This window comes from Phoca vitulina, unplaced genomic scaffold (genome assembly GCF_004348235.1).
Source record: "Phoca vitulina isolate PV1807 unplaced genomic scaffold, GSC_HSeal_1.0 scaffold36, whole genome shotgun sequence".
NCBI classification, from domain to species: domain Eukaryota; kingdom Metazoa; phylum Chordata; class Mammalia; order Carnivora; family Phocidae; genus Phoca; species Phoca vitulina.
In genome coordinates, this window is record NW_022589739.1 from 15,097,163 (window position 1) to 15,122,448 (window position 25,286).

General features: G+C 54.6%; 1 protein-coding gene across 4 annotated transcripts in view; it reads right to left on the bottom strand.

Annotated features, from left to right (window-relative positions):
- The window catches only part of ARRB1 (arrestin beta 1), a 74,475-nt gene that overhangs the window by 6,424 nt on the left and 42,765 nt on the right, over positions 1–25,286 (bottom strand). The window contains exons 2-15 of one of the 4 annotated variants that reach the window (XM_032426905.1): positions 20,204–20,234; positions 18,302–18,362; positions 15,227–15,271; positions 14,201–14,397; positions 12,856–12,915; positions 11,672–11,739; positions 9,308–9,443; positions 8,381–8,465; positions 7,854–7,926; positions 6,882–7,019; positions 5,618–5,701; positions 4,351–4,374; positions 2,054–2,124; positions 1,145–1,196 (exon numbers count right to left, since the gene is read on the bottom strand). In XM_032426905.1, the coding sequence (XP_032282796.1) occupies positions 1,145–1,196; positions 2,054–2,124; positions 4,351–4,374; positions 5,618–5,701; positions 6,882–7,019; positions 7,854–7,926; positions 8,381–8,465; positions 9,308–9,443; positions 11,672–11,739; positions 12,856–12,915; positions 14,201–14,397; positions 15,227–15,271; positions 18,302–18,362; positions 20,204–20,234 (1,125 nt within the window). The remainder of the gene's footprint in view (positions 1–1,144; positions 1,197–2,053; positions 2,125–4,350; positions 4,375–5,617; positions 5,702–6,881; positions 7,020–7,853; positions 7,927–8,380; positions 8,466–9,307; positions 9,444–11,671; positions 11,740–12,855; positions 12,916–14,200; positions 14,398–15,226; positions 15,272–18,301; positions 18,363–20,203; positions 20,235–25,286) is intronic. The other 3 variants (XM_032426906.1, XM_032426907.1, XM_032426908.1) reach the window with 3 other exon arrangements.

Here is a 25,286-nt window from a genome sequence, read left to right on the forward strand (position 1 = left end):
GCACGAGTTTGACTCTAATGCCTAAGGGCTGGAGAGTGACCCGGTTCTTGAGGATTTGGGGGTGGGGGAGATATCAAATAGGGATGGAGGTGCAGTGTAGCTGGGCTGGGGCCAGAGGAGGAACTCAGTCCTACTATGGGAGGCCAGCCCACCAGTAGTGTCACAGCATATTCTGAATCCCCCAGAACCGGCCCAAGAAACCCTAAGCACCCACCCAAAGAACCGCCCTCAGGAAGCATTCCTGTTTCTGCACAAGACGGTGTGGGCTTGGCTTAGCGGAAGAGAAAACCATGAATGCCCTTTCTCCAGGGAGCTGTCAGCTCACTCTACCCTGAGGGATCTTGGATAGGAGGGGGTCTGGGGGCAGCAAATCTGAATAGCGGGGCAGAGGAAGGGTAGGTGGGGAGAGGGGGTGCCTGAGTGGGGTTTCAGGACAAAGGACTTCTAAGAACAGTGATTTCTGTTCTATCATATAACATGTACACTTAGGCCCACCCAAGTCCCCCGCCCCACAGAATTCAGCCAGCCCCATGAGCTATCCTCATGGGATGACTTGTGACTCCACATTCCAAATATCTCCTGGGGGACAAGGAAAGGGTGGATTTGGAGCTGGAAAGAGAAAGCTGCTTGGCTCTGGAGGTGGTTCATGAAGTCAGCCTAGGTCCTCCCCCTCTGGCCACTGTCCGGTGAGGTGATGGCCTTTGACCGCAGGGAAATCTCCATCAGTCCTCAGGAGTCAGAAGCAACAAGAGCCCCCAGAACCTTTTCCACCCCACAGCCTGATTCCACTGGCTGGGCGTGGGCAGGGCAGGAAAGCCCAGCCCAGGGCCCCGAACCAAACCAGCCCTGTGAGAGCCGAGCAGGCGCTGTGGATGGACGAACGGACTGACGGACGGACGTGCAAGGACGAGGGAGGAAGACAGACCCCACCAAGGCAGGAGGAAGAGGAACGGGCACGGAGGGTCCTTCAAGTCACATGCAGGCAAGCGGGTTGCTGGAGGCGAGCAGAGGCAGCTCTCAGCAACGGGTTAGACCAGCTGTTCCTCAGGGGTTAATAAGCATATATGCAAATGATCCCATCGCCCCGCCCTGCCCTGCCCCAGCCCCCCGCCCCCCAAACGTCTGCAGGCAGGGTTTGGCTTACTTTGTGTCAAGTTCTATGAGATTGGTATCTACTGGCGCCTCGTTCTCTGGAACTAAACACAGGGTGGGCGGACGCCCATGGGTTAGTGGGGAGTGGGCATGGGGGCAGGTAGGCACAGGTCCCTACGCTAGGGCAACCAAACTAAGATGGGGAGGGCTAAGGAAGAAGGGACGTGGGGAAGAAGGGTTGGTCCCTGATCTTGAAAACACCCCCAAATCATCCTAAAGGCAGGAAGGAGAGTCCAGGGAGGGTCCAAGGAGGCCCCAGAGGCCCGTAGCAGCTCCAGAAGAACAGAAAAAACTCTGGACCCTGCTCCTTTGGCATGTTTCCTGCATGACTTAGATTCTTTCCTTAAATACATGACTTTCATTTAGTGTTAAGACAACCATTATTATTTTTTTCCACTTTCACATCTCTGAACCTGGGTATGTTTTATAATCAATGGCATTTCATAGTTTAATTGTGGGAACATTTGTCTCTCTTTGTGGTACAGACTATAGTGTTGTCTCTTTCAACTCAAACAGTCTTAGGTTTAAGGAAATATGACCAATCTGGTATCACTTGGAAAAATCATTAAGATGTGTCCAGGGGCCATCGTATCTGTGCAGCCCCTTCCCCCATGCCTGGATGCAAGACAAGAGCTCCAAGCATGGCCAGTGAGTTCCCTCCACTCCCCGCCTCCCTCCCCATGGAGAAAGGAGTCAGACCTCTCTGTCTCTTGGGGGAGTCAGATGCAAATAGAGGAGTGTGGGCCTCACAAAAGATCCTGGGGTGCTGAGAAAAAAGAGCGACCCTGGGCTGAAGGCTAACCCAGAGTGAGATGGGCTGATGGGGAGAGACAGCAGCTGGTGGAGAACGGGGTCGGCAACCTGGAAACTCCCACTCCAGTGACCCGCAGATCCTGCTTACCTTCACGATGTGGGGGTTCCTCTTTGGGCTTGGGGTGCATTAGGGTGAAGGGCAGTTCCACGGCCACGTCACTGAAACAAGACCCAGACCCAGTGAACCTCAAGCTCAGTCTCAGGCTAGAAGACTCAATGCCCTATCAGTTTGAGGACTGGGGAGGGTTTTATGGTCAGAGGAGGTAGCTCTCAATTGAGGCAGGGAATCTGGACTCAGGCCCCAGTTCTGCTACTCCCTGAACCTTACTCCCTCTAGGAGTTGAATTAGAAGACTTTTCTGCTACCTCCCAAGAGAAATGGAAACCTCCCTTTTCCTGATAAGGATCCCTGGATTCTCATGAGCTGAGAGGCTTGGGGTGGGAAAAGAATTGCCCAGGGCAGTCTGCACATTGGTTCCTGCGTGGCTCCAGAGGTGCCCCGGGACCTCGCAGGCCTCAAACCACCACAGCCAGCCCAGCCTTCCCTAACACTGCCCTTCCAGGCTTCCTTCCTGCCCTTTCCCCCTCCCCCCTACTCAGTCCCACCTCCCAACATCCCCATGAGGCTCTTGTAAAAGTGCTCCAGGGGCCCTAGCCCCCTGCCATCTGGATGATGCACTGCCGAGGTCATTTTAATCAAATTCAAGTTGTATGGGGGCAGGCCCCAGGGCTATCAACATTGTGCTTAGAGCCTTCCTTGAAGCCCTGTAGGGATGGAGGGTCTGGGTGGTGGGGAAGAACAGGGGAGGTGCTGCCACAGGCCAGTGCTTCTGACCAGGACTTCCCTCCCCTTGGCCCTGATGAGCAAAATAATAACAAGAGCAGACACGTGGTGCTGACTCCATGCTAAGGACTATTCTAGAGTAGCTTGTTTAATCTCCACAACAATCCCATTATTATACCATATGTACAGTCTAGGAAACTGAGGCACAAGGAGGAAATATACATTACACAAGGCCACACAACTATTAATGGGATGTGAGAGACAGGATTCTTTTTTTTTTTTTTGGAAGTGAGAGATAGGATTCTGACTCCATAATTCACATCCTCAACCACTGAGTGACAACAGCTCTGAATTGAGGAGGTGATTCCTACCCATCGTCTGCTCTCCACTCCTAGAGAAGCAGCCACGAAAGCTCCTCCTCTCAGCTTGGGGTGAAGCCCTGCCAACTGTGAGCACCTCATCTTACAGACTTGCTGCCCCGGGCCCAGGTGGCAGGGAGGAAGGGAGAGGAGAACAGAGCAGGCAGGGACAGAGGCTGGGCAACCGGAAAGGTCTGTTGCCAGGCCCAGCACTGTCTGGGGGGACACTTTTACATCCTCAGGTCTCACTGAGCTCAGCTGGAAAATGGGGATAACAATACTTAACTTCTAGGAGATGATGTAGGTAAAAGGTTTGATTGAACTGTGAAACGTGCACCTGCCAGAATCAATCTTTACTTCCCCTCAATGGGGACATGGGGGATTCATAGGTTATCGAAACAGTTTGGCTTTTTTTTTTTTTTTTTTTTGGTTTTTGCTTGCAAAGGGGATTGCTTTTCCAGGTTCACTTGGAAGAGTAAGCTAACAGAAGGGAAGAATGAGTTTGCCAACCTTTGTGAAAGCCATACAGCATATGGATGGAAGAATCTGGACATTAACCTTCCAGCAGGCCATGAGTGATCAAGGGCAGGGGGTAGGTCTGATTCTTCCCTGGGACCTCAGCATTGCAGCACAAGGCTGGGCACAAATCTGGATTCCAGAAATCTTTACTGAATTATATTGAACTGAACTCAATTGAATTAATTTCACCTCTCCAAATAGCCTGATTTCCCAGTATGAACACTACTGCCACCTCGTGACAGGAGGAGGCAAAACCACTGCCCGTGCCTGTTTTGGAAGGTGCATGGATCCAGCCGGCTACAAGGGACCTTGTGTACAAGAGCAGATCTCCGCAGGACCTCTCCCTAGCAACACATGGCCAGCAGTTAATTCTCATTACTGTACAAGTCTGGAAGCCATGAAGCCTGCATTTCTCCAAAACAGCAGACTTTAGGGTTGGGGAGCACTATTTCCCCAGATCCAGGAAGCTGACTTTGTTGTCTGCAAAGGTTCCTGTCACTTGGGTGGAACAGAAGAACAGGGCAAGGTTTTTTAAAGGAGAAACTGCATCTCCCTAGTCCCTCTGGAGAGGATTCTAGTCCCGGCACATATATGCCTGAGCCTGGCCATCGAAAGTGACTGCTAAGACTTCCAACCCAGTGCCCTACAATTCTAGACGGTCAGCCCAGTGGTCTCTGGACCTTTCGGGAAGGTGGGTGGATCCGGTTGAAGGGAGGGGCTTTACCTGGATGCAAGGTCTCCCAACAGGCTGGGTGGGTCAGAGGAGGCGGGAGAGATGGTCAGGAGAGAGTTCAGAGAGGAAGAAAACAGAAAGCATGTTCATTTACCACCTCGCTGCCTGCAGGGGTAGGACAGACCCTGAGACGAGCTCCCACCCACCTCTGTGTGGCTGTGACCTCTCATTCAGAGATACAGAAAAATGGCATTAGCCTTGCCTGGGGGACTGAAATCCAGGCCCAGTTCAGCCAAACCCCCTCGCCGGAGACCTCGCTGAGCCCCCAGGATCCTCCTCTGCAAAGGAGACATGACAGCTGAGCCCTGTGCGGCCTGCCCTGGGGAGGCCTCTCTGATGGCAAGAGAAATCAATTTGGGATTCACCGAGGATTCCTCAAGGAAGAGCTCGAGGCAGACTGTGGGTCCTGCAGAGTCACAGGACACGGGATTTGGGATTTGCAAGTCTGAGATGTCCTATAATACGCGGTCAGTATTGGATACTACCACCTACGTAGGGCATTGTTCTAATGTCTAATGCTATTAGCTTGCAAATCTTTTCATAGAAATCTAGGAGTCAGACAAAAAGCCCTGTGACAAATTAGAAATCCGAACTCTAGGTTTGTGACAACATGCAGGCCCCATCTGTGGGGAAAAGCTGCTCTGAGCCCCCACCTTTGGAGGTGGGGGCACACACTATGCTCCACGGAGGGAATATGTCTGGTCCGCTGCAGTGACCCCAGCACCCAGCCGATGACCTGAGGTTAGGGGAGGAGATTTCAGGAAATGTTTGGAGAACGGTTTGGGCCTCTGCTTCCCCATCTATAAAGTGGGAAAATTCAGAACACCCCTAATCCAGCTCTGCGATTCTGAGCCCCTTTTAGCCATTTCCTCAGCAGATCAGCAGGGGCGTGATGAGGGGACAGAACCCTCTGGAGACCCCACAGCATAGATTCTGAGAAAGCTTCCCCCCCGCAACAACCCCATGTGCTCAGACAGGGATAGGGAAGACGAGAAAGGGTGGAAGGAGAGAGAGACATTGAAAGGGCAGGGGAGGGATCAAAAGCCTCTGAAGTGGGCGAGGGAAAGAGGGCAGAGGAGGAGGAAAAGGAACATGAAGGAGGAAGAGAAGGAATGGGAAGTCCTCAAGCTTGGTTTACCCTCTTGGTGGATGCAGCTAAAAAGGTCCAGCAAACAGGCAGAATGGGGCAGTGGGCTGCAGGTGGTCTGGGACACCCCCTTCTGCACTTTGGAGTCTTGGGCTGGGCTAGAACACTCACCCGCCCCGAGATACCACCAGCTTCACTTTCACTTTGTAGGAAACAATGATGCCCAGGATCTCCCGGTTGGCTCCTTCCCTCAACCTGCAAGGTGACATAGGGAAACAGGTTCACGGACGATCGCTGGGTGGAAGAGACATGGCAGGGGTGGGGTGCAGTGGGGGCAGTGGCCATCCGTCCCTCTCCTGGGCCACTCAGCCACCATGTGCAAACGGAGCCCAGGATATGAGAATGGGAAGCTTTGCCCTGAGTGGGTGGGAACCTGGAGCCCTGGGTCCCCTATCTGGCCATGAAATTCACTTGCCGGGCTCACCTGATAAGCCCCTTTCTTCCCTGGGCCTGAGTCCCAGCAGCTTGGGGAGGGGTGCACTCTTTCTGCCCTTGGATGGATGGATGCTACCTCTCCCACTACTCAGCAACCCGTGGGGCACAAAGGGCTGGACAGGGAGATCAGAGAGGGAGAGGACGGTTGGCAAGGCAGGGGAGGAGGTATTGGGGAAGACCCTGCAGGAGGCGGCCCCTCAACCAAGTCTTGAAGACAGGTAGGATTTGACCAGGGTGGAAGAAGAGGGCAAAGGCTCGGAGGCGAGCGGCTAGCGCGCCTGTGAACAACCGTGGTGGCTGGAGCACAGGGTCCACGTTGGGAGTCAGGGGCAGGGGTGCTGCAGAGGCAGGCCAAAGCCCCACCGAAGGGCCAGACCTCAGCAGGTAGGGTGAGACCAGTTCCCCACACCCCAGGTCTCCATGAGGGCAGGGTAGCCTCTGAGTCAGCGATGACCACGAGGCAGGAGTGATCATATGGCCCAGGGATCCCTTTAAGGGGCACACCAACATCTGGTTTAGCCCAGCTCACTGTCCACATCTCCCCAGACTCCCCATCCACCTCTTGATTCATCCTTTCCCGCCAAAGCCACTCCTTTCCTTCCAGCCTTGCTCTGCCTCAGGGACACACCCCATCTGACTCAAGACACTAGGTCAGGAGCTGCTGCCTCCTGCAGGAAGCCTCTCCGGGTTGCCCTCCCCTGGGCAAGCCAGCAGAGCCCAGCACTGACAGAGGGAGCTGGGTCTAGGCGCCGATCTGGCTCTCTGGGTCAGCCCTGGATAGCGGTGAGAGTAAGGGGACAGTTCCCCTACAGTTCAAGCTCCTGAGGACAGGCTAGGGACCATGCTTGCAGAGAGGGTAACCACCACATGGACTGGCACTGGTGGGAAAGGTGGGTGTGGACACCCCGAGGGGCAGGGAGGAGGGCGGGTGGGTCCTCACAGGGTGCTGGAGGCCAGGTTCGTGTCTTCATGCTTGAGCTTCCCGTCCAGGGCAAGGCCCCGCTTCTCTCGGTTGTTGGCCAGGAAGGGCGTGAGTGTGTAAACCTTGCAGAAGGTTGAACTGGGGGCCACGGTGTCACTGGGAAGAAGGGAGGCGGGTTTGGAAACATGCCCCAGAGCCAACCCCCCAGCCGTCACCCCCAGGCCAGCCAGAACAGTTCAGAGGCCACAGAGTAACACTGAAAACACGTTTGTAACTTTCCAAAATACTGAGCGCTATTAGATGTCCATAAACATGTACACATGAAAAATTACACCAAATGCACTTGCCTCCCAAAAGGAGGCAGGGCCAGGAAACAACAACAACAACAACAACAGATGTGTCTTCTAACGGGAGCATCTACTTCCTTTATGTGAGAAAAGATGTTTCATTTGAGATCTCTTCTCTTGCCTTAGCTGCTAACAAACTCGAGACAAAAATTCCATGCTCAACCACATTAGCTACCCTCAAACCTAGATTTTTTAAATATAATTACTCTCTACCTTTGCACATACAACCCCTTTTACCCAATGAGCTGGATTATTCTTTTATCAGACAAGAAAAGCTATGTACCTAGTGCCTTTCTCTCTTTGCCTAGGCTGCCAGGAAGCTCAGAGCAAAATCTGCTCTTTAATCTAGGTTTCTGGCACAGTGTAATTACGACCCCGGTCCCCTTCGATTCATTAGCTCTCATTCTGTCATTCTAGTTTGAGTGGGTCTTTCCCTTGACTGTAGCATGCATTTTCTTGTATCTAAAGCAAGTGGATGTTTTCTAAAAGGCTGTTTGGGATCATCTACGGTGAGTGGCCAGGAAGTCCGAGGCCCAGCCCTCTGCCAGGAGGAAAAGAACCATGTGCATCTGTAACTGCAGCCAGGGCTTCTCTTTTCCCCACCCAGTCCCACACATCCACGGCTGGGCTTGCGCTCACTTACTCGGCCTCTTCCATGGCCACAGGGCACTTGTACTGGGCTGTGTTAAAAAGGCAGATGTCCGCATACTGACGCACTGGGAGGAAGAGGGAGACAAGGTGGTGTGAGCCTTGGGCTCCCACTCCCAGGCATCCCAGGCTCCCTCAAGTTGGGGATGTTCAGCCCCGGGAATGGCCAGAGTGCTCTGGGGGATTCTTCAAGAGACCACCCCCGTCTGCCACTCAAAGGATAGCCCAAACACACCCATTCCCTTCCATCACCAAAACTCTCCCTTAGGGACAGCTTTGCCCAGAACCCAAAGAACCTAAGAGTAGGCAGCTTGCACAGTAAACTCATTACCTGACCAATGAGCAGCCTGTGTTACTAGCCTCAAAAGACTTCCCTTTTGGCTAAGAGGAGGCCCCGGGGCTTCCCTGCAGGCCAGTAGTTATCCACAAGGCTGTTAACAAGGGGAGAGCCTTCAGCTACCCCCAACCCTTGGCAGGATTCCTTCTTGCCCGTCCCCTGGGTTGGCCCTCTGCCCAGGGTACCCGAGATCTTGATCTTCTTCACTGTCTTGTTGGTGTTGTTGGTGACGTGGACATTAACGCTGATGGGTTCTCCGTGGTAATAGATCTGGGAGGCAGAAGAAGGGAGAAGGGTTGGACCGGAGGGTACTAAGGCTCTAGAGAGAGGGAGGGAGAAGAGGCCCCACACCCATCTCCCGGGGTTCCCCAGACTTTGACCACTCTGACATTGGCCTCAAGTTCCTCAGCCACTTCCCACTGATGCTAAGGCACTGGGCACGTTAGACCAGTGCCTTGGTGGGATTTTGAAATATAACTGAATTAGAAGGTGATATTCCTGGGCTCCAGTCCTGACCTGGTCACCAGAAATAATGACAACAATAGTAATAACAATGATGAAGAGGATGAGAGTAGCGTGACCTTGGACAGGTTACCTAAGCCTCGGTCTCCCCCTCTGTTCAATGAAGGACTTGGACTAGGTGGTGTATCAAGTCCCTACTGGCTCTGGATGCCAGGAATTCTAGACTCAAGAGGGTCTGGAAGAAGCAGGAGAAAGGGGGGAAGGGCTGGCCGGCTCACTGAGGGAACAGGCTCCGAATCGTCTTGCCGCCGGCACTTACCCTCAGCTGTCCCCAGAGACAGGGGCATGCCCACACTTCAAAGGGGCCCAGAGGTGCGGGAAGATGGCCAGGACCCACGTCCCTTCAGGAGGTACACTGACTCCTAAGTCGATCGCATCCTTCAGGCTCATGCCCCACTTTGCCACTCCTTTTGGCCCCCAAGGCTTCCCAAATCCCTCAAGGGAGGTCTCAGATTCCCTGAACCCTATGGTCTTAGGATTGGGGGCAGAAGCTCCTACCCCAGGAGCCCTAGCGACCATAAGAGAGCTGGCAGGGAGGTCCCAGCCCCCAGAGAGCAGCCCCCACCCCCTGCCAAGTCCAAGCCTCCTACCTCCTTATCCAGGGAAGCCTCTAGATGCAAGGGCTTGTCCGACATGAGGAACTGCCTGGTGGTCTCAGCTGTGGGCTGGGGGCCAGGCCTCTCTGGGGCATACTGAACCTTCCTGATAACCAGGCGCACGGAATTCCTAATGGAGATGGGCAGAGCAAAAGATAGCCAGAGTCACCTGCCTCCATCCCCTTCCCTTGTAATCCTCCCTTTCCTGCTCAGGAGACAGCCATGGCTCTCCATGGCCTTCAAATCCAGTCTAAACTGTAGAGGTGGACACAGGGGCCTTGTCACCACCTGGCCCCACCCCATCCTCCCCTGTTGTGTCTGCAGCCACCCCCACTTCCTCACTGTCACCTTGATGGTCTATCTAGTCCTGTCTCTGCAGCTTCGCTTGCACTGGGCCCTCGCCTGCAATACCCTCTTCCCACTTTGGCCCTCACTTGCTTCCTTCTTCAAGGCCCAGCTAAATACCTCCTCTTCCAGGAAACCTTCCTGGATCAGCTCACGTGATCTTCTCCTGGTCTGAACTCCCACCCCATCAGAGCCAAACTCCCCCATGGCAGTTCTTCACTGGGTCTGTGTCTTGGCAGCCAGCAGGATGGCAAGAAAGAGACTATGTTTCACTGCCTGCATCCCTTAGGTCACTTAATAGTGGTAAGCTCCTTAAGGAGAGAAAGTTTTATCTACATTGTTCACTGCTGTGTTCTCACCACCTATGACAGGGCCTGTCATATAACAAATGCCTTCCAAATATCTATTCGACCAAAAGATGCGGAGGGGCCCTGTGAAGAAGTGGGGGCTCAGAGAGGTGACGGGGTTCAGTGAGGGGTTCATTCAGGGGGATGCAGGTCAGTGAAGAGGACAGAGACCCAGTGAATAGATGGGAGGCCAAGAGATGAGATGGGGCTCAATGAAGGTGACAGGGGCTCAGGGAGGAAACGAGGACACAAGATTGGGAGGGGATGGGACCCGGCAAGGCAGTGTCTGTGGCATGCTGGGTGTCCCAGCATCCCTGTTCCACTCCCTGGAACCGGACAGCCAGGCTTAAGGCCTTAGTTCTCCCCTTACTAACTATATGCCTTTGAGTAAATTCACCTCTGGGTCTCAGTTTCCTCATCCGTAAAACGGTAACAATAGTAACACCTCCCTCCCAGGGTTGCTGAGAGGATTAAATTAGCTCGTACATGTTCATCACTCTGAATAGTGTCTGTTCCTTAATAGGCCCTTGATAAATGATAGTTGCTATATCATTATTAGTAGTAACTTTGGTGTAGACTTAAAATGTTCCACTGGGGTGGGGTGAAGGCGGTGGCCCTCAGTGTTGTTTCTCTTCCTTGCTTTGGTCAGGCCTCCTTCAAAAGCCCCCAACCCCCCCCCCCACCCTTCTTTACCCTGGTCTCAGGTCCTAAGAAGAAAAGGAAGACAGAAAAGCAAGGGAGGGTCCTATCCCCCCACACCCTAGAGTTGGCCCTGCTGGAGATGGAGATGCCTGCAATACACCCGTCAGCCACCAGGTGGCAAACTCAGCTCACTCCCTAAGAAGTTGCAGCGTCCTCCCTCAGCCAGCCTCCGGGAGCATTGCGGCCTGGGGACGCAGGGTACATCAGAGCTGGGGGGGCTGAGGCCAGCCTCGCCAGGGGGAAGGGCAGGGCCTGCCTTGAGGAGGAGCAGGCGTGAGAGCAGGGCTGGGCAGTCCATCTCAGAAGTCAGGGCCAGCTGTTTCTGGCTGCTAACCTGGCCTGTCTGCCCAGGGCTCTGCCTCTCCAGGAGAACGAGACCTTCTCGGACAGGTGGGCTGACCCTCCCCCTGACTCTCCCCAGGGAGGGGGAGCTTCGCTGACTCCACTTCCCTCCCTTGCTTAGAAGCTTCCACTGATCCCATCACCACCCCTGCCTCCAGCCAGCCCCAACCACCACCTGCTGCTAATGGCCTCCCAGGAGGAGAAATGGGAAGTGGGGAGTCCAGGATGGCTGGGAAAAATCTTGCTCACTGTTAAAAACGATCTGAATTTTGTTTCTTTCCAAAATAAAACGACATGCAGTCTGGCGGGGCAAGCCTAGAGGCAGGGAGATGGAGGAGGCAGGGAGATGGAGGAGGCAGGTACGGCCATGTAAAGGGAGAAACGCTGAGGCCCGAGCCGGGGCCATTGAGCCACCTGCCCCAGGAAACCCTCCAAAACCCCTCCATGACTGGCCAGCCTTCCAGAGTGCCCTTCTCGGAGTTCCTGAGGCTGGAATGTGCGGCCCCTCCTCGCACACTTCCAGGTATTGTTACTTATCTCTTCTTCAGACTTTGCTGGCCCTGTCTCCCTCCCTCGGCCGGCAGGCAGCCCACACACCCAGCGGAAGCTGCGCCCTCCTCACCGCTTGTGGATCTTCTCCTCCAGGTTCTCGGCACAGAAGGCTTTGACTTCATAGTCCACACCACAGGCCTGAGGGGAAGGGGCTGCTGACCACAGGGTCCTGGAGAGGGCGGGGTCCCCACAGCACAGCCATCCCACCCTCTCATTTTACAAACGAGGACGCTGGATAGGAACACCAAACTCCCAAACCCGCCCCTCCCCCCCACCCCCCACCTGACTCAGGACCCAGTGCTCAGCCCCAGTGCTGTGCTGCCTCTGGGGATGGCTGCCTCCCCAACATGACCTTCCCACAGAGCTCTCCCAGCTCCCCCAACGCTGGATGGGCTGAACTGCCTGAACTGGGCTCCACCCTCTGGACACCTGCCTGGTCTGGGCGGCTGTCCTCATGGAGGCAGCCACACGGAAATAACAACGGGTGCCTCCGCAACCCTGTTTGGGGGGCACGTACTGTGTGTAGACCCTACAGTGCTTCAGTGTCTCAGTCCACCCTCTCAACCACACGAGGCGGCGCATCCTATTGTCCCCATTTTGCCGATGAGGAAACGGGGGCTCAGATCTGGGGGCTGTGACACTAGGGGTGTCACTTTTCTCAGAACCTCAGTTTCCCCACTTGTGAAACCACAATGAGTGCACCCCCATGCAAGGCTGTGAGACCAGGTAGTAGTCCAGAGAACATTTTGGTTTCGCTGCAGCCAACAAGCAGCCCAGGAGAGACTGCACATAACTGAATGCTGGCGGGGGGGGGGGGGGGGGGGGGAGGGGGGGCGGTGAGGATGACACCCTCTGGGCTGCCCTGTATGAAGAGAGACTGCTTGGGGCGCCTGGGTGGCTCAGTTGGTTGAGCATCTGCTTTCAGCTTAGGTTATGATCCCAGGGTCCTGGGATCGAGCCCCGTGTGTCGGGCTCCCTGCTCAGCAGGGAGTCGGCTTCTCCCTCTCCCTCTGCTTCTGTTCTCTGTCTCTCACACTCTCTCTCGTGCGTGAGCTCTCTAATAAATAAATAATATCTTTAAAAAAAAAAAAAGAAAGAAAGAAAAGAGACTGCTTATCTGGGGCAGTATTGAAGTGGCCTAGACACAAGGAGGCTTCCACACAGAGGGTTCCGGCACCTCTGAGAGAGAAAGCCAGGGCCCTAGGGATACAAATGTCCTATACCCAGAGAGATGCTCCCAGAGAGGTGACCCACCTTCCCTGTGTCTTCAGGCCCCGGCTGCAATGTCACAGAGCACGGGAGGTTTGGAGGGATCTGTTAAGAGGACAGACAGAATAAGTCTCCTGTCACATTGACCCCTGACCTCCCCATACTGCCCACCCACCACCCCCACACACGTTCTTCAGACCAGGGGCCCCTTAGCAACAGGCCATGTCTCTTCTATCAGACCGGGGACTCCAGAGGACAGACCATGTCTACCCCATCAGACCACACCAAGGATGCCCCACATTGGGCCAGAAGCCCCTCCAGCAAAGCCAAGGATGTCAGTGCTTTTCTTTGCCTAAAGGGTTGTGCCTGGCTTGTAGTAGACAGAACAAGAGGCCCCCACCCCCAAAAGATGCCCACATCCGAATCCCCAGAACCTGTGCCTGTTAGCTTACATGGCAAAGGGGACTTTACAGGCGTGATTAAGTCAAGGATCTTGAGATGGGGAGAGTATCTGGGATTAACCAGGCCCGACATAACCACAAGGGACCTTAGCAGGGAAAGCAGGAAGCAAAAGACTCCGCGTCAGAGTGGTGGGCTGGGAGAGAGACTGGCTGGCCGCTGCGGGCTTGGAAGATAGAGGGGTAGGCGACCAGCCAAGGAACAGGAGTGGTCTCTAGAAGCTGGAAAGGGCAGGGCCTAGAGCCTCCAGAACAAATACAGCCCTGCGGACATCTTGATTTTAGCCCAGTGCGACCTGTGTTTGATTTCTAACCTCTGAAACTGTAAGATCATCCATGTGTGTTTTCACGCTCCTGTTTCATTCCCACCAGGTGGGCAGTGGCTTGTTAGAGTAGTCATAGGAAAGCGATACATCTACTCTGGACAGGATGACTCTATCCTCTCTCTTTCTCTAGCTTCCCAGAAAGCCAGCGGATTTCACTGAATTACAGAATCAGAGTCTGAGAAACAGGAAATTTTAAAATCCAGAATCTGGGAGCCTTTCCATTTGGGAAAGTGGCAGAGCAGGGAAATCACTACGTGCCACCCCTCGTTTATGAGGTGGGCTGGAGCCAGGCTGGAGAAGCCAGGCATGTGGGCAGCTGGTCTGAGGGAGGAGACAGTCCCGTAATGACTCCGGGGCGAGACAGGGCTCCTTCTTTCTCTGCAGGCTCTCCCCAGCCTGCTTTCTCCCACCGATGAGCTGGACTCCAGAGGGTCCAAGGAGGAGCTCAGAGGTGAGGTGCAACCCTGGCAGTGGCCAGAGAAGAGACACTGACCAGGCAGGATCAGTGACCGTGCCCCAGGTCCCAGTGTACACTGAGAAACAGTGCTGCCCCCATGTGCCTGCCCACAGGGCTTCCCGCGGCGGGCGCGGCCGGCCGGCCCTAACCTCAAAGGTGAAAGGATAGGCGTGCTCGCCCAGCTTCTTGATGAGACGCTCCTGCAGCCGCGTCAGGGCCTTCTTGTCCTCGGGGGCCGGCGGGAAGGACTGCACGTTGGCCACAAACAGGTCCTTGCGAAAGGTCAGGCCCAGGACGTCCAGGTCCTCCCGGCCATAGCGGAAGGCGCAGGTCAGTGTCACATAGACTGTGGGAGCAGGCGGCGCTGAGGATGGGCCCAGGAGGGCAGCAAACAAGCCCCCCCAGCGCACCAGCTGAGCCCTGGGATTAGCTCAACTGGAGCTCCCAGGTCTGTCCCAAAGCTGCTGCGGGGAGGACTGTGCTGCCCTGGGGATGGGGGGACTGGGTCCCTGGGAGAGCCACTCAGGCCTGGCCCCGGGGTGGGGGAGATGGGAGCTGACTGCTGGGTGAGTTCTGTCCTTCCCCACCCTGGGTCCCCCGCCCCGGCTCTGGCCAGTGGAGTGTGCAGGAGCATAGGAGACGTCTGACAGGGTGGTGAGGGCTGGGGTAGGCTTACAGGATTGGAGGGGAAGGGGGGGGACTGGGAAAGGGATGTGGCTGGAGAGAGCAGAGGGAGGGGGACATAAGTGCTGAGTGGGGTCTGGAAGGCATGGGGTCTTGTCCTAGCCCAACCCCCACCCCGTGTCTCCCTGCGGACCCTGGACAATCCCTTCACCTCCCTGGGATTCAGTTTTCTCTTCTGTAATGAGACCCTAATCCCTGCCCTAATGGGTATCCCTGGCCTTGCAAAAGTCATTTATATTGATGTGAGAGTGCCCGGAGCACTGACAAGGTTCCCCTAAAATGGGCATGGGTGGGCTACCCAGGCCGGAAGAGGCCAGGGCACCTGCTCTGATGTTCGTTGGGGCTGCAAAGGGAAGAGCCAGTGGGGCTGGGCAGAGAAAGGCCATAGAATTAGTTGATGTTCTGCCTGGGCCTCAGGGAGGCCTTGGGCTAGAGGTTGGTGGGGAATAGGAGGCCCCTTCACAGGCCAGAGGTGGGGACCACCACCTCACCTCTCCTCTCCTTGAGATACTCAGGATCCACCAGGACCACACCATCTGGAAGAAGGACAGAGAGTAAGCAGACCCTCCCAGCTTGACCTCTCAAATTCCTGAGCCCCAAACACCAAGCCAAATCCAAACCTAACCATCTGGCTGTTGAAAAGCCTCATGAGAGAAATGGGGAGGCCAGCACCCAGGGGAGGGCACTGCCATGCCCCACCCCCTACCCGGAGGCTGGCTTTACGGGCCCAGCTGGTGACTTGGGGCCGTTACTTCTCTGTTTCTTCCCTGTTCATAAGAACGACAATATGGGTCCGAAACCCCTACGATCAGGTGTACTTTAAAATTTAGAGGTTCTGAATTGTGGAAAGGCCATGTCCCATTAACACCGCTGCAGGGAAACACGAATATTTTCACCAAGAGCTTCCTATCAGTTGAAGTCAGGTTTTGCCATTGAATGAACCCCACATCAAACTTAGGAGCAAGTTGAGACTTCTAGAGGTTCTTGGATTTGGGATTTGCCAGCAGGAGTTGCGATCCTGTAGAACCGACCTCCCAGGGCTCCTGTGAAGCCTGAGTTAATATGTTTAAAGCTGAGACGGTGCCCGGTTCCTGTGATTCCACGGAGAATGTCCCCAGGCCTGGCCGCGGCAGTGCAGAGACCAGCTGGACACAAAGGACATTTTTCTCCCCACAGGACCCCAGAAGGCCAGAAACACAGGCTCAGGGGTCACCTCCTTGCCTGACATCCCCAGTCACCTCTGGCCAAACTTCACCCAGCCACACCCAGGGAACAAGCAAAATTGTTGCTCCCCAACTCTCGCCCACTGCCGCCCTCCCCCCATGCTGCCAGCACAGCAAGCTCTCAGGGAATCTCAGGGGCCACATCCAGAAGGGAGTGTCGGAAGGCTCCTGGTCCTATCCAGTCCCAGGCAGGCCCAAGGGATACCTGGTCAGGGGAGTGTTCAGCCCATCCCCAAACCTGCCCATCTTCCCTCCTTCTGCTGTGGTTGTTTCCTCTGCGCCTGAGCACCAGGGGCTCTGTACAAAATCCGGGGAGAGGGCACCCCCCCCAACTAGGGGTGTCAGGAAAGGCTTCCTAGGGGATGGAAGCAGGAGCCAGGTCTTAAAGGGCATGTAAGGGTCACCAGTTGGATGACCACGGGGCAGCACAAAATGGACAGGGGGAAGGGTGTGGCTCTGAGGCTTGGGAGAGCACATGCTGGGGGTGGTGGAGGAAGCAGGGCCAGGCCTGACCTGCAGTGTCCTGTCTGCAAGGCTGGGGGCTCGGACTTGCCCTGGAGCCTAACAGGGAACCATGGGGGATAGTTATGCATTGGGAATTCATAATCAGCTCAATGTCGCGATGGGGAAGGTATTTCTCTCTGTGGGTCATTTGATCAACTCTGGACAGTGCCCCAGAGCTCTCCAAGATCCCCAGGGCCCAGCACAGGGCCTGGCTCAAAGTAGGGGCTCCATGAACACTGACTGAACAGTCCCAGGGTGTGTGCCCTAGGGGAGCCGGTTCCCTCCTGTTCCTGCCCTGTGCCCAGCCTCGGTGCCACCCCCACTTCGGTCCTTAATAGGCCAATGGGTAGGGCCAGCCCTGGCCCCAGACAGTCTGCTGGAAACTGTGCCTTGTAGCAGGCCAGCCAAACCCTGGGATGCTTGCTCACTGCCTCCAAGAGGCCAGCTCAGGGAGGAGATGCAGATGGCAGAGGGGACACTGAGCCAGTGTTCCCAGACAGCACAGGGGAGGAAAGGCGGGGTCGTCCTACTCCAGGCCAGGAAGGGAGGGCCTAATGGGGAGCTGACCTCTCTGCAGGCCACAGCCCTGCGCACACCCCCTCAGCAGAGGGACCCCAGGGACTTCCCAGTTCTCCTGCCCCCACTGTCATAAAGGTCTTCCTCCCAGTAAACCAAAACCTGCTGGCTATGCTCTCTCTCCTCCCACCTCGGCTCTGGAGCCGCATGCTCCCTTCCGCCCTCTGGCCCCGGGACAACTCCCAGGGATACGTAACAGAGGCCACATTCTCTGTGAACATTCCCCATGCGACACATCTAGTTTCTTCACCTGAACTTGGCCTCAGGCAGTTTCCAGTGTCCATCCTCCCAATCGGTCACCTCCTTTGGCCTCACTTTGGTTTGTTCTTGTCCCTCTGAAATCATTTAGCCTCTCTGGGCCTCACTGTCCCCATATGTGAAACAGGGATAATTCTGGGCCTCCCTCCCTCCAACAGCTGTGGGAAGAGGCAGTGAGGTCAGGCTCTTCTAACGAGAGCTATGGTTCTTAGAATCCTAACCCGGGGTGACTGTGCCTTCCAGGGGAAATCTGGCAATGTCCAAAAACATTGTTGATCGTCCTGCTGGGATGGGGGGTAGTCCTAAGGTCTAACGGATAGAGGCCAGGGATACTGCTACCCAACGTACAATACACAGGACAGCCCCACCAACAAAGAATTATCTAGCCCAAAATGTCAAGAGTGCCGAGGCTGAGAAACCTTCAGCTAGAGTAAGACTTTGAAAGGTGACTTTAGCCGCAATCCTGCCTCTGCTGAGAACCCCATGTGGGTGAGGACAGACCCCATTCATAAGCCCCAAGTTTTCTTCCCACCTCCCACCTTTTCATCAGGATGCAGCAGAACAAAGGTTCTGTGGAGCCAGGCTGCCCGGGGTTTGAATCCAGGCTCCTCAACCCACTGGCTCTGTGACCTGGAGAAAGTCACTTAACCTCTCTGCACCTCATTCTCCTCAGCGGAAAGCAGGGATCATAATGGAGCTACCCCAGTGTCTGGTACGTAATAAGCCTCACGCTGGTGGCTGCTCGCCCTCCTCCTTCCCGGCTTCTCCCCTCAATCCCCCCCACTTTCCCCTCACGTGGTCCTCACTGAGGGCCGAGGAGCTGCTCAGGAACCGTGGTAGATGTCTGCCGACTGTCACAGGAAGCCACGCACACCCTGTTCTTGGCACCAGGCCCCTCTGGAGACCTGGGGGCTATTCCCGGGTGGCTTTAACATTCCCTTCTCTAGGAGGGGCCAGGTCAGCCCCACCTCTCCCCACCTTCCCCCGCAGCCTACAGGGACTCACCCACAGGGTCCACAAGGTCGATGTGGTCCACAAAGTCCCGCTTTCCCAGATAGACCGTGAGCTGGGGAGGAGAGGCACAGGGGGTGTTAGCAGCTGTGGGCCTGGAGGACACATCCCTGAAAAGCCACCGGCCCTTGCTCTGGAGGAAACCCCGGGAACTGCCTCTGCAACTGCTAAACCCCAACCCGGACCTACATCAAAGTCCTAACTGGACTTGGACCTGAGCTCCAGCGCTGATACAAACAAACCCTTGTACAATTCTGAAAGCACCTATTTAGCCTAAAACCCTCTGAAGCACTTGTTACTGTTCCCATTTTACAGATGAGGACACTGAGGCCTGAGATCTTCACAGCAAGCACCACTGAGAGTAGACCGGCAGCAGCAAAGAAGTCTGCTGCCGGGAGCGCTGGGCGCATCTCTGAGACAGCAAGGGCAACCCGGGGTGGGGCCGAAGGTGCCCAAGCCTGAGCTCTGTGCTCCTCACTGCAGTCTGGCCGGGGTCCACTCATAGTAGGACTGGTTTTCCGAGGCAAAGGAGGAACGGGGAGCCAGTGTCCTGCTAGGTAGCCAGCCTGCAGGGAAGAACCTCCCAAGTGGGAGATTCTAGAATCCACAGTGTCATCCAAGACACTTCCTGTTCCTGCACAGTCCCTGCATCCCGCTGAGCCCCCTCCCTCCATCATCTCTCTCAGTCCAGCCCTCCTCCTCCCCACAGCCTCGGTTGCCTGGACGACGCACCAGACACACCAGCCCCCTCTGTGGCCTGCTGCCGGCAGCCTCACATGCTCTGGACTGGAGGCCTTTCTCCCCTCCTTAGCCAGACTGGTTATCCTAAAATGCAAATCTAACGCTACTACTCCCATCTGAAAACCCTCTAATGGTTCCTGAGCCCAGAGGTATGATGACAAATGGGTTTCATTCCAAATGCCAACTCTGATAGATCAGGGTCTGCCTGGGGCTCTGGGTGGAGAAGGCATCTAAGATGGAATCCTGGCTCAGCAGGAAAGGGTGAACAGTTACTGGCGAGGTCTGCCGCGGGCACAGATGTGAGACGTGGGAGCAACATGGTGCTACCTGCCCGCCCAGGCCGCGAGGCCAAGCTCCTACACCCTGCAACCTGCCTCACCTCAGCTCCCGCTCCCCCTGCCTCCCTCTTGGCACTCTGGTTCAACTGCTGTGGATGCTCCCACACTCCCTGTGAGTTGTGTTCATGCCTAGAATGCCCTTCTTCACCCTGCCTTGCCTGGATACTCATCCCTTTTAGAGAGAAGCCGTTCCGACTGCCCAGGCTGGGTCCTTCAGCCCCTGGGCATCCCTTGATCTCACCCCTGCCGCTTCACGTTGAAGTGATGGGTTTCTGTGTCTGCCTCCCCCATCTGGCTGTGAGTGGCATGGGCTATGCCTCATTTGTCTCGGTATGCCCTGTCCCCCCCACTTTGGCCTGGACCCGAGAAGGAATGATGTCAGTAATATCTATTTGTTGAACTGAAAGGAAAGCAGGATGGAGCCTGGGGCCTGTGGAAAGAGAGAAAGCAGGACAGGCCCTGGGAGCTGCTCCACATAACTAGGTGATGCCAGGGTTCAGCAGAGAGGCTCTAAGGGCCTCTCACGCCAGGGGACTCAGTGCCCCCGAGGCCCTTGGCACTTAGTCTAATTATCACACTCGCACTGAAGTCTCTCTAAGAAAGGCTGGGTCTCAACCTGGAGCAGTGGCTCCCTAAAGTCCCGGGGAGTTGTACCGCCCCCCCTCAGACAGAAAGTTTCCTGAGCAGTCCCTCCCCCTGTGGTGGACAGCTCCTAAGGACAGATGGGGGTGTGCGGGGAGTGCTGCATGGGCAATAGAAATGCCCAAGAGAGGACAAGAGTTTGGGGCCAGGGACGAGCTGGTTATTACAGACTCACCTTTCCATTCGGGCTTGCCTTCTTGAACACCCTGTGGACAGAAAGAGGAAGCCAGGATTAGCACATCCCGCCAGGGGCAAGGCCCCCGCAGGCCGTCCCTAGGCAGGACAGAGGAGAAGCGCCTGGAGTGATTTTCAGGCACCGCCCAAGCCTTGACAGCCAGAATAGTGTCTGGCATCATCAGATCTTACCATCTCCGGCGCTACCCCACCCAAGCCTCCATTCTTGCCATTATAGCTCTTGTGGGATCTGCCATGGCCCCCTCAGCCTCCCCTTCACACAGCAGGCTGAGGGAGTCTCTAAAGATGTGTCAGCCTCTGCCGCTCATTTGCTCAAAGTCCTCGCAGCTCACGCAGAAAAAAAGCCCTGTGTGTGTGGTCGGCCCTGCCTCCCCTTTACTCCTGGGCATCACCGCCCGCTCTCCCTCACCCCTCCAGTCACAGCTGTTCTTCCAACACACCAGGGTGGGTCCTGCCCCAGGGCCTTCGATGGAACAGTACTTGCCCCCAGATGCTCCCCACCACAGATCTGCTGGCCCAGCCCCATGCCTTCCGTGATGGGGCTTCACTGTGGCCTCACCCCACACTCCCTCTCCTCCTCTGGCTCTATTTACTTTCCCACAGCACTCACCACTTGCTAACCTACTACACAAGCGACTTGCTAATTTATGCCTGTCTGCTCTGCTAACATGGCAGCCCCACGAGCCAGAGAGCCTGGTCTTTCTTCTCCACTAATGTGTCCTGAGTCCCTAGAATGGCGTTCCTAGTAGGCGTTTAATAAATCTGTGTTAATGCGTGGCAGGTAGCAAGCGCTCGACAAATATTAGTTGAGTGGGTGCATGAATGAATTAGTGAAGGAATCAACTGAGAGACTGAGGCCCAAGAAAGACAGGGGACGTGCCCATGGCCACACAGCAGAGCACTGGACACCGAGTCAGGCAGACACGCGGCCCCCAACTCCTGCTAAGTGCTCGCTGGGCCTTTTAGAGCTGGGTCTGGGAGCCTGAGACCCCCTCACCTAGCCCCATCATCTAGCCCCAGAATTGCTTAGAGTAATGCTGGGAGGAGAGAAGAAAAAGGAAAGAGGCAGAGCCTAGAGAAGGTACTGGAGGAAGGAGGGAGGGAGGGAGAGGAGGGGAGAGGGACGCTGCCCTGCAGGTGTGAGCATAACAGATGGAATGAGAGATGAAACAAACCAACCAACCAAAAACCCAGAGCATGGAGCAGGCCCCCAGGAGCAGGAGGTGCAGCAGGCCACCAGGGCAAGTGGGGTGAAGCCCACAGAGCCACAGGGACTGTCGCTGCTCCCAGAAGGGGCATGGGGGTGGCTCTGCACTCTCTCCTCAGCCCCCACCCCACCCCTACCCTAACTTCTGGGGCCCAAGGGACCACTGAGAGGGCTGAGCTTGGCTTGCAAAGAAGGCCCTGGCACTTCTCTCCCCCACCTCCCCTAGTTCTGGGCTTTTCTCCTCCTCATAAATATTTATCAGTATTTGGAGTGTGAAAATGCCATAGTCAGCTGGGGTGTAATAATCGCTAAAGTGAGAAAAAATACAGATCACACAGTTTGAACCAGCAGCTCCCAAGCTAGGGCTGGACCTGCGCAGGAGACCAGGAGACCAGAGAAGTCACAGGGACCCCCAACTGCTTCCAGAAACCTCAGTCCACCGCTCAGGAGCCCGGGGCCTGAGAGAAAGGAAAGACCAGAAATGCCTGAGTTATAAGTGAGTCAGGGAAAGCCACTCGGGTGATCCTGGAGAGGAGGGAGGGGCATCCGCACCACAGGAGGGGGCTGGGGGCCAGGCTGGGGGCAGTGACAGTCAAAAAGGGAGGGAGGGACGGAGGAAGGGCAGTAAGACAGACAGAACTAGCATTTGTTGACTGCCTGATTAGTTCTTTCTCATAACACACTGTGAAATGGGCATTATAACTCCCATTTTACATAAAATGAACTTGAAGGTCAGAGAGATATAGCAATTTGTCCAGGGACACAGAGCAAGCCAAGAGGCTAAGTCAGGATTCAGACCCAATTCTGTCTGCCTCCAGAGGCTGGGTACTTTATATCCAACTCTGCTGCTTTCCTAAAGCAGGTGTTTTTTTTTTTTAATCAGCTTCAGGGGAAAAGCAGAAAGGAGGGGAAATGAGTCTGGAGAGGGGAGGGGAGGGCAAAAGGATGAAAAAGCGAGTAAGAGGCGAGGAGAGTGAGGGCAACAAGGGCAGGAAACATGGCCAGTGGTGGGGAATGTCCTGTGCTAACTCAATCAGCCCCTGGGGCCACCTCCTCAGGAAGCCGGGACTCTGATGGCTTCCTCAAACAACAACAGCGGCTTCCCATGCCCCGAGCACATGTTCTGCCCCAGTCCTGCCTCTCAGTATTTTTCCCAGAACACTGCTGATCCTTCAACAATCCCATTTCAGAGATGAGGAAACTGAGGCTCTGGGAGGTGAACTCTGGCTGTGTGTCTCCAGAGCCCAGGTCCTATCCGCTCTGTTGCACAGCCAAGCCCTCCCTGAAACAACCCCACTGGCTTCCTGCCCCCATCACTGTCAGGACAAACCCCCCCCCCCCCCCCCACCACGACCCATCTGTGCCCCACCAGCCTGATTCTCAGAGTCAAAGCTGAGCCCAGTAAGAGACACACTGGGGGTGTTCTAGCTGACTAAAGCTCACTGGAGACAAGGAACAGAAACCCAGCGAGGGTGGCTCAAGAAAAGGAGGAGGGACAATAAGGAGACCAAACTCTCACGGGAAGGACGTGCAGGCAGGACGCAGGAGTGCTGGAGCCAGGACCGGGAAAGCCATCAGCCTCTCAGGCAGTTGCTCTCTCTCCACCTCTCCCCCTGGGGCTGCATGTTCTCAGGGCTGTGCTGCTCTCCATGTGGCCGCTCCATTGTCTCTGGGGACCGACTCTCTCTGCTTACTCAGGGCTTTTCTGCCCCTCCGTCATTTTCGCTTGCATGTGGCTCTCACCCCGACCCTGTTTCTACTCTGCCTCTCACTCAGCTTCGCACTGTTAACTGGCTGAATGGCCCAATTCCAAATTCCCAGGAGAGGAATTTGATTGATCAGCTTTGGTCAGGTGCCCCCAGCCTGGACCAATCAGCTAAGTCGAGGGTGTGTCATGTGTTCCATGAGGCTTGGGTGGAGGAGGGTCTACAGAGCAGTGTTTTACTAATCGGGGGTCGCAGCCCATTAGTCGATCATGAAATCGACTTAAAACGGTTGCCACCGGCACTTCCTTGTTTTGTTTTAATGGACTTGAAGACATCAGCGTGACTTACAGATAGCAGGGGTATAGCAGATATTACTATATTCACTAATATTCCATTTCCCTCTAAGGCTGAGCAAATTTCTCCAGTCCTATGGAGTTAGGCATGCCCACGTGGCATGTGAGATATGGCCAATGAGATAGAAGTGTCACATGTCACTTCCGGGCAGAAGCATATAAGGGCTAGTGCACGTTTTCGCGTCCTACAGAGCCTGTAACAAATGACCACAACTAAGTGGCTTAAAACAACAGAAATTTATCTTATGGTTTTGTAGGTCAGAAGTTCAAAATGTACCCCCAGTGGGTCAAAATCAAGATGTTGGCTGGGCTACATTCTTTTCCGGAGGCTTCAGGGTGAATCTGTTTCCTCACCCTTCCCAGCTTCTAGAGGCCACCCACATTTGTCTCATGGCCCCCTCCTCCATCTTCAAGGCCAACCACAGCAGGTTAAATTCTTATTACACTGCATCATTCTGACCTCTTCTGCCCCCCTCTTCTATTTTTACAGACCTTTATGAATACATTCGGCCCCCTAACTTAAGGTCAGCTGATTAGCAACCTTAATTCCATCTGCAACTGTAATTCCCCTTTGCCATGTAATATAACATGCTCAAAGGTTCCAAGCGTTAGTATGTACACATCTTCGGGGTGCCATTCTTCTATCTACCCCACGCTCCTTCCTCTGCCACTGAAACCAGAAACCATCTGGAGGGAGAAGACTTCCGTAAACTAAGTGCCAGGGCTCTCCTATTACATGATAGATGTGTAGCATGACAGAAAAAGAAAGCTCTTACACCACTAAGATTTGGGGGTTGCTTGTTACTGCAGCAAACCAGCTTCTCCTGGCTGATACAAAAAGTATTATTTAGTGAAACCTTCATTTTAGGATAACTGAGTTACAAGGTTAAGTGAATTTCATGTTGCAAATTTTTAAATTTTTTTAATCCACTGTTCTAGAGAAACATGCCTAAAATGACATGTTCTATCAATGTCTGTGCAGTCAATTGAATTGTGTTTCCTGATTTGATTCCATCAGGGTGGTGCTCCCAGGTGGGCAGGCAGGTCAGCTCTCCAGTAACCAGAACATTGTCTTTTCCAATGAGTCCCATTCCCCACCTGCAGCAGGGGATGCCTTTAATAATCTGCTGCCCTTCTGTGAGCCACCTAGCCTCCCAGTGTCCATTTGTACCTGCACCATGAGGGACTCATGACAGATTAGCCAAAAACCAAAAGTTTATGATTCTGTGTGGTATAGCCAAACAATGGAATATTACATAGCACTGAAATTACTCTTGCATTTTTATAACACAAGGAAATGCCTGTGATAGAATATTGAGCAGAAGACATCAGGATTCAAAACAATGTATTTGGCATGAGCTCAACTTTATACTCAATAAGTACCAAAAGAAAAAATGAGAAGACTTAATATTAACATGGCAATACTTCCCAAATTGATCTATAGATTTAGTGCAATCCCTACCAAAATCCCAGCTGGCTTTTTTTTTTTTTTTTTTTTTTTTAGAAATGAACAGGCTGGGGGCACCTGGGTGGCTCAGTCGGTTAAGCATCCACCTTGGGCTCGGGTCATGGTCTTGGGATCCTGGGATCAAGCCCCACGTGGGCAGGTGGGCTCCCTGCTGAGTGGGGAGTCTGCTTTTCCCTCTCCCTCTCTCTGCCCCTCCCCCTGCCTGTGCTCTCTCTCTCTCAAATAAATAAAATCTTAAAAAAAGGAAAAGAAAGAAAGAAAGAAGAAAGAAAGAAAGAAAGAAAGAAAGAAAGAAAGAAAGAAAGAAAGAAAGAAAGAAAGAAAGAAAG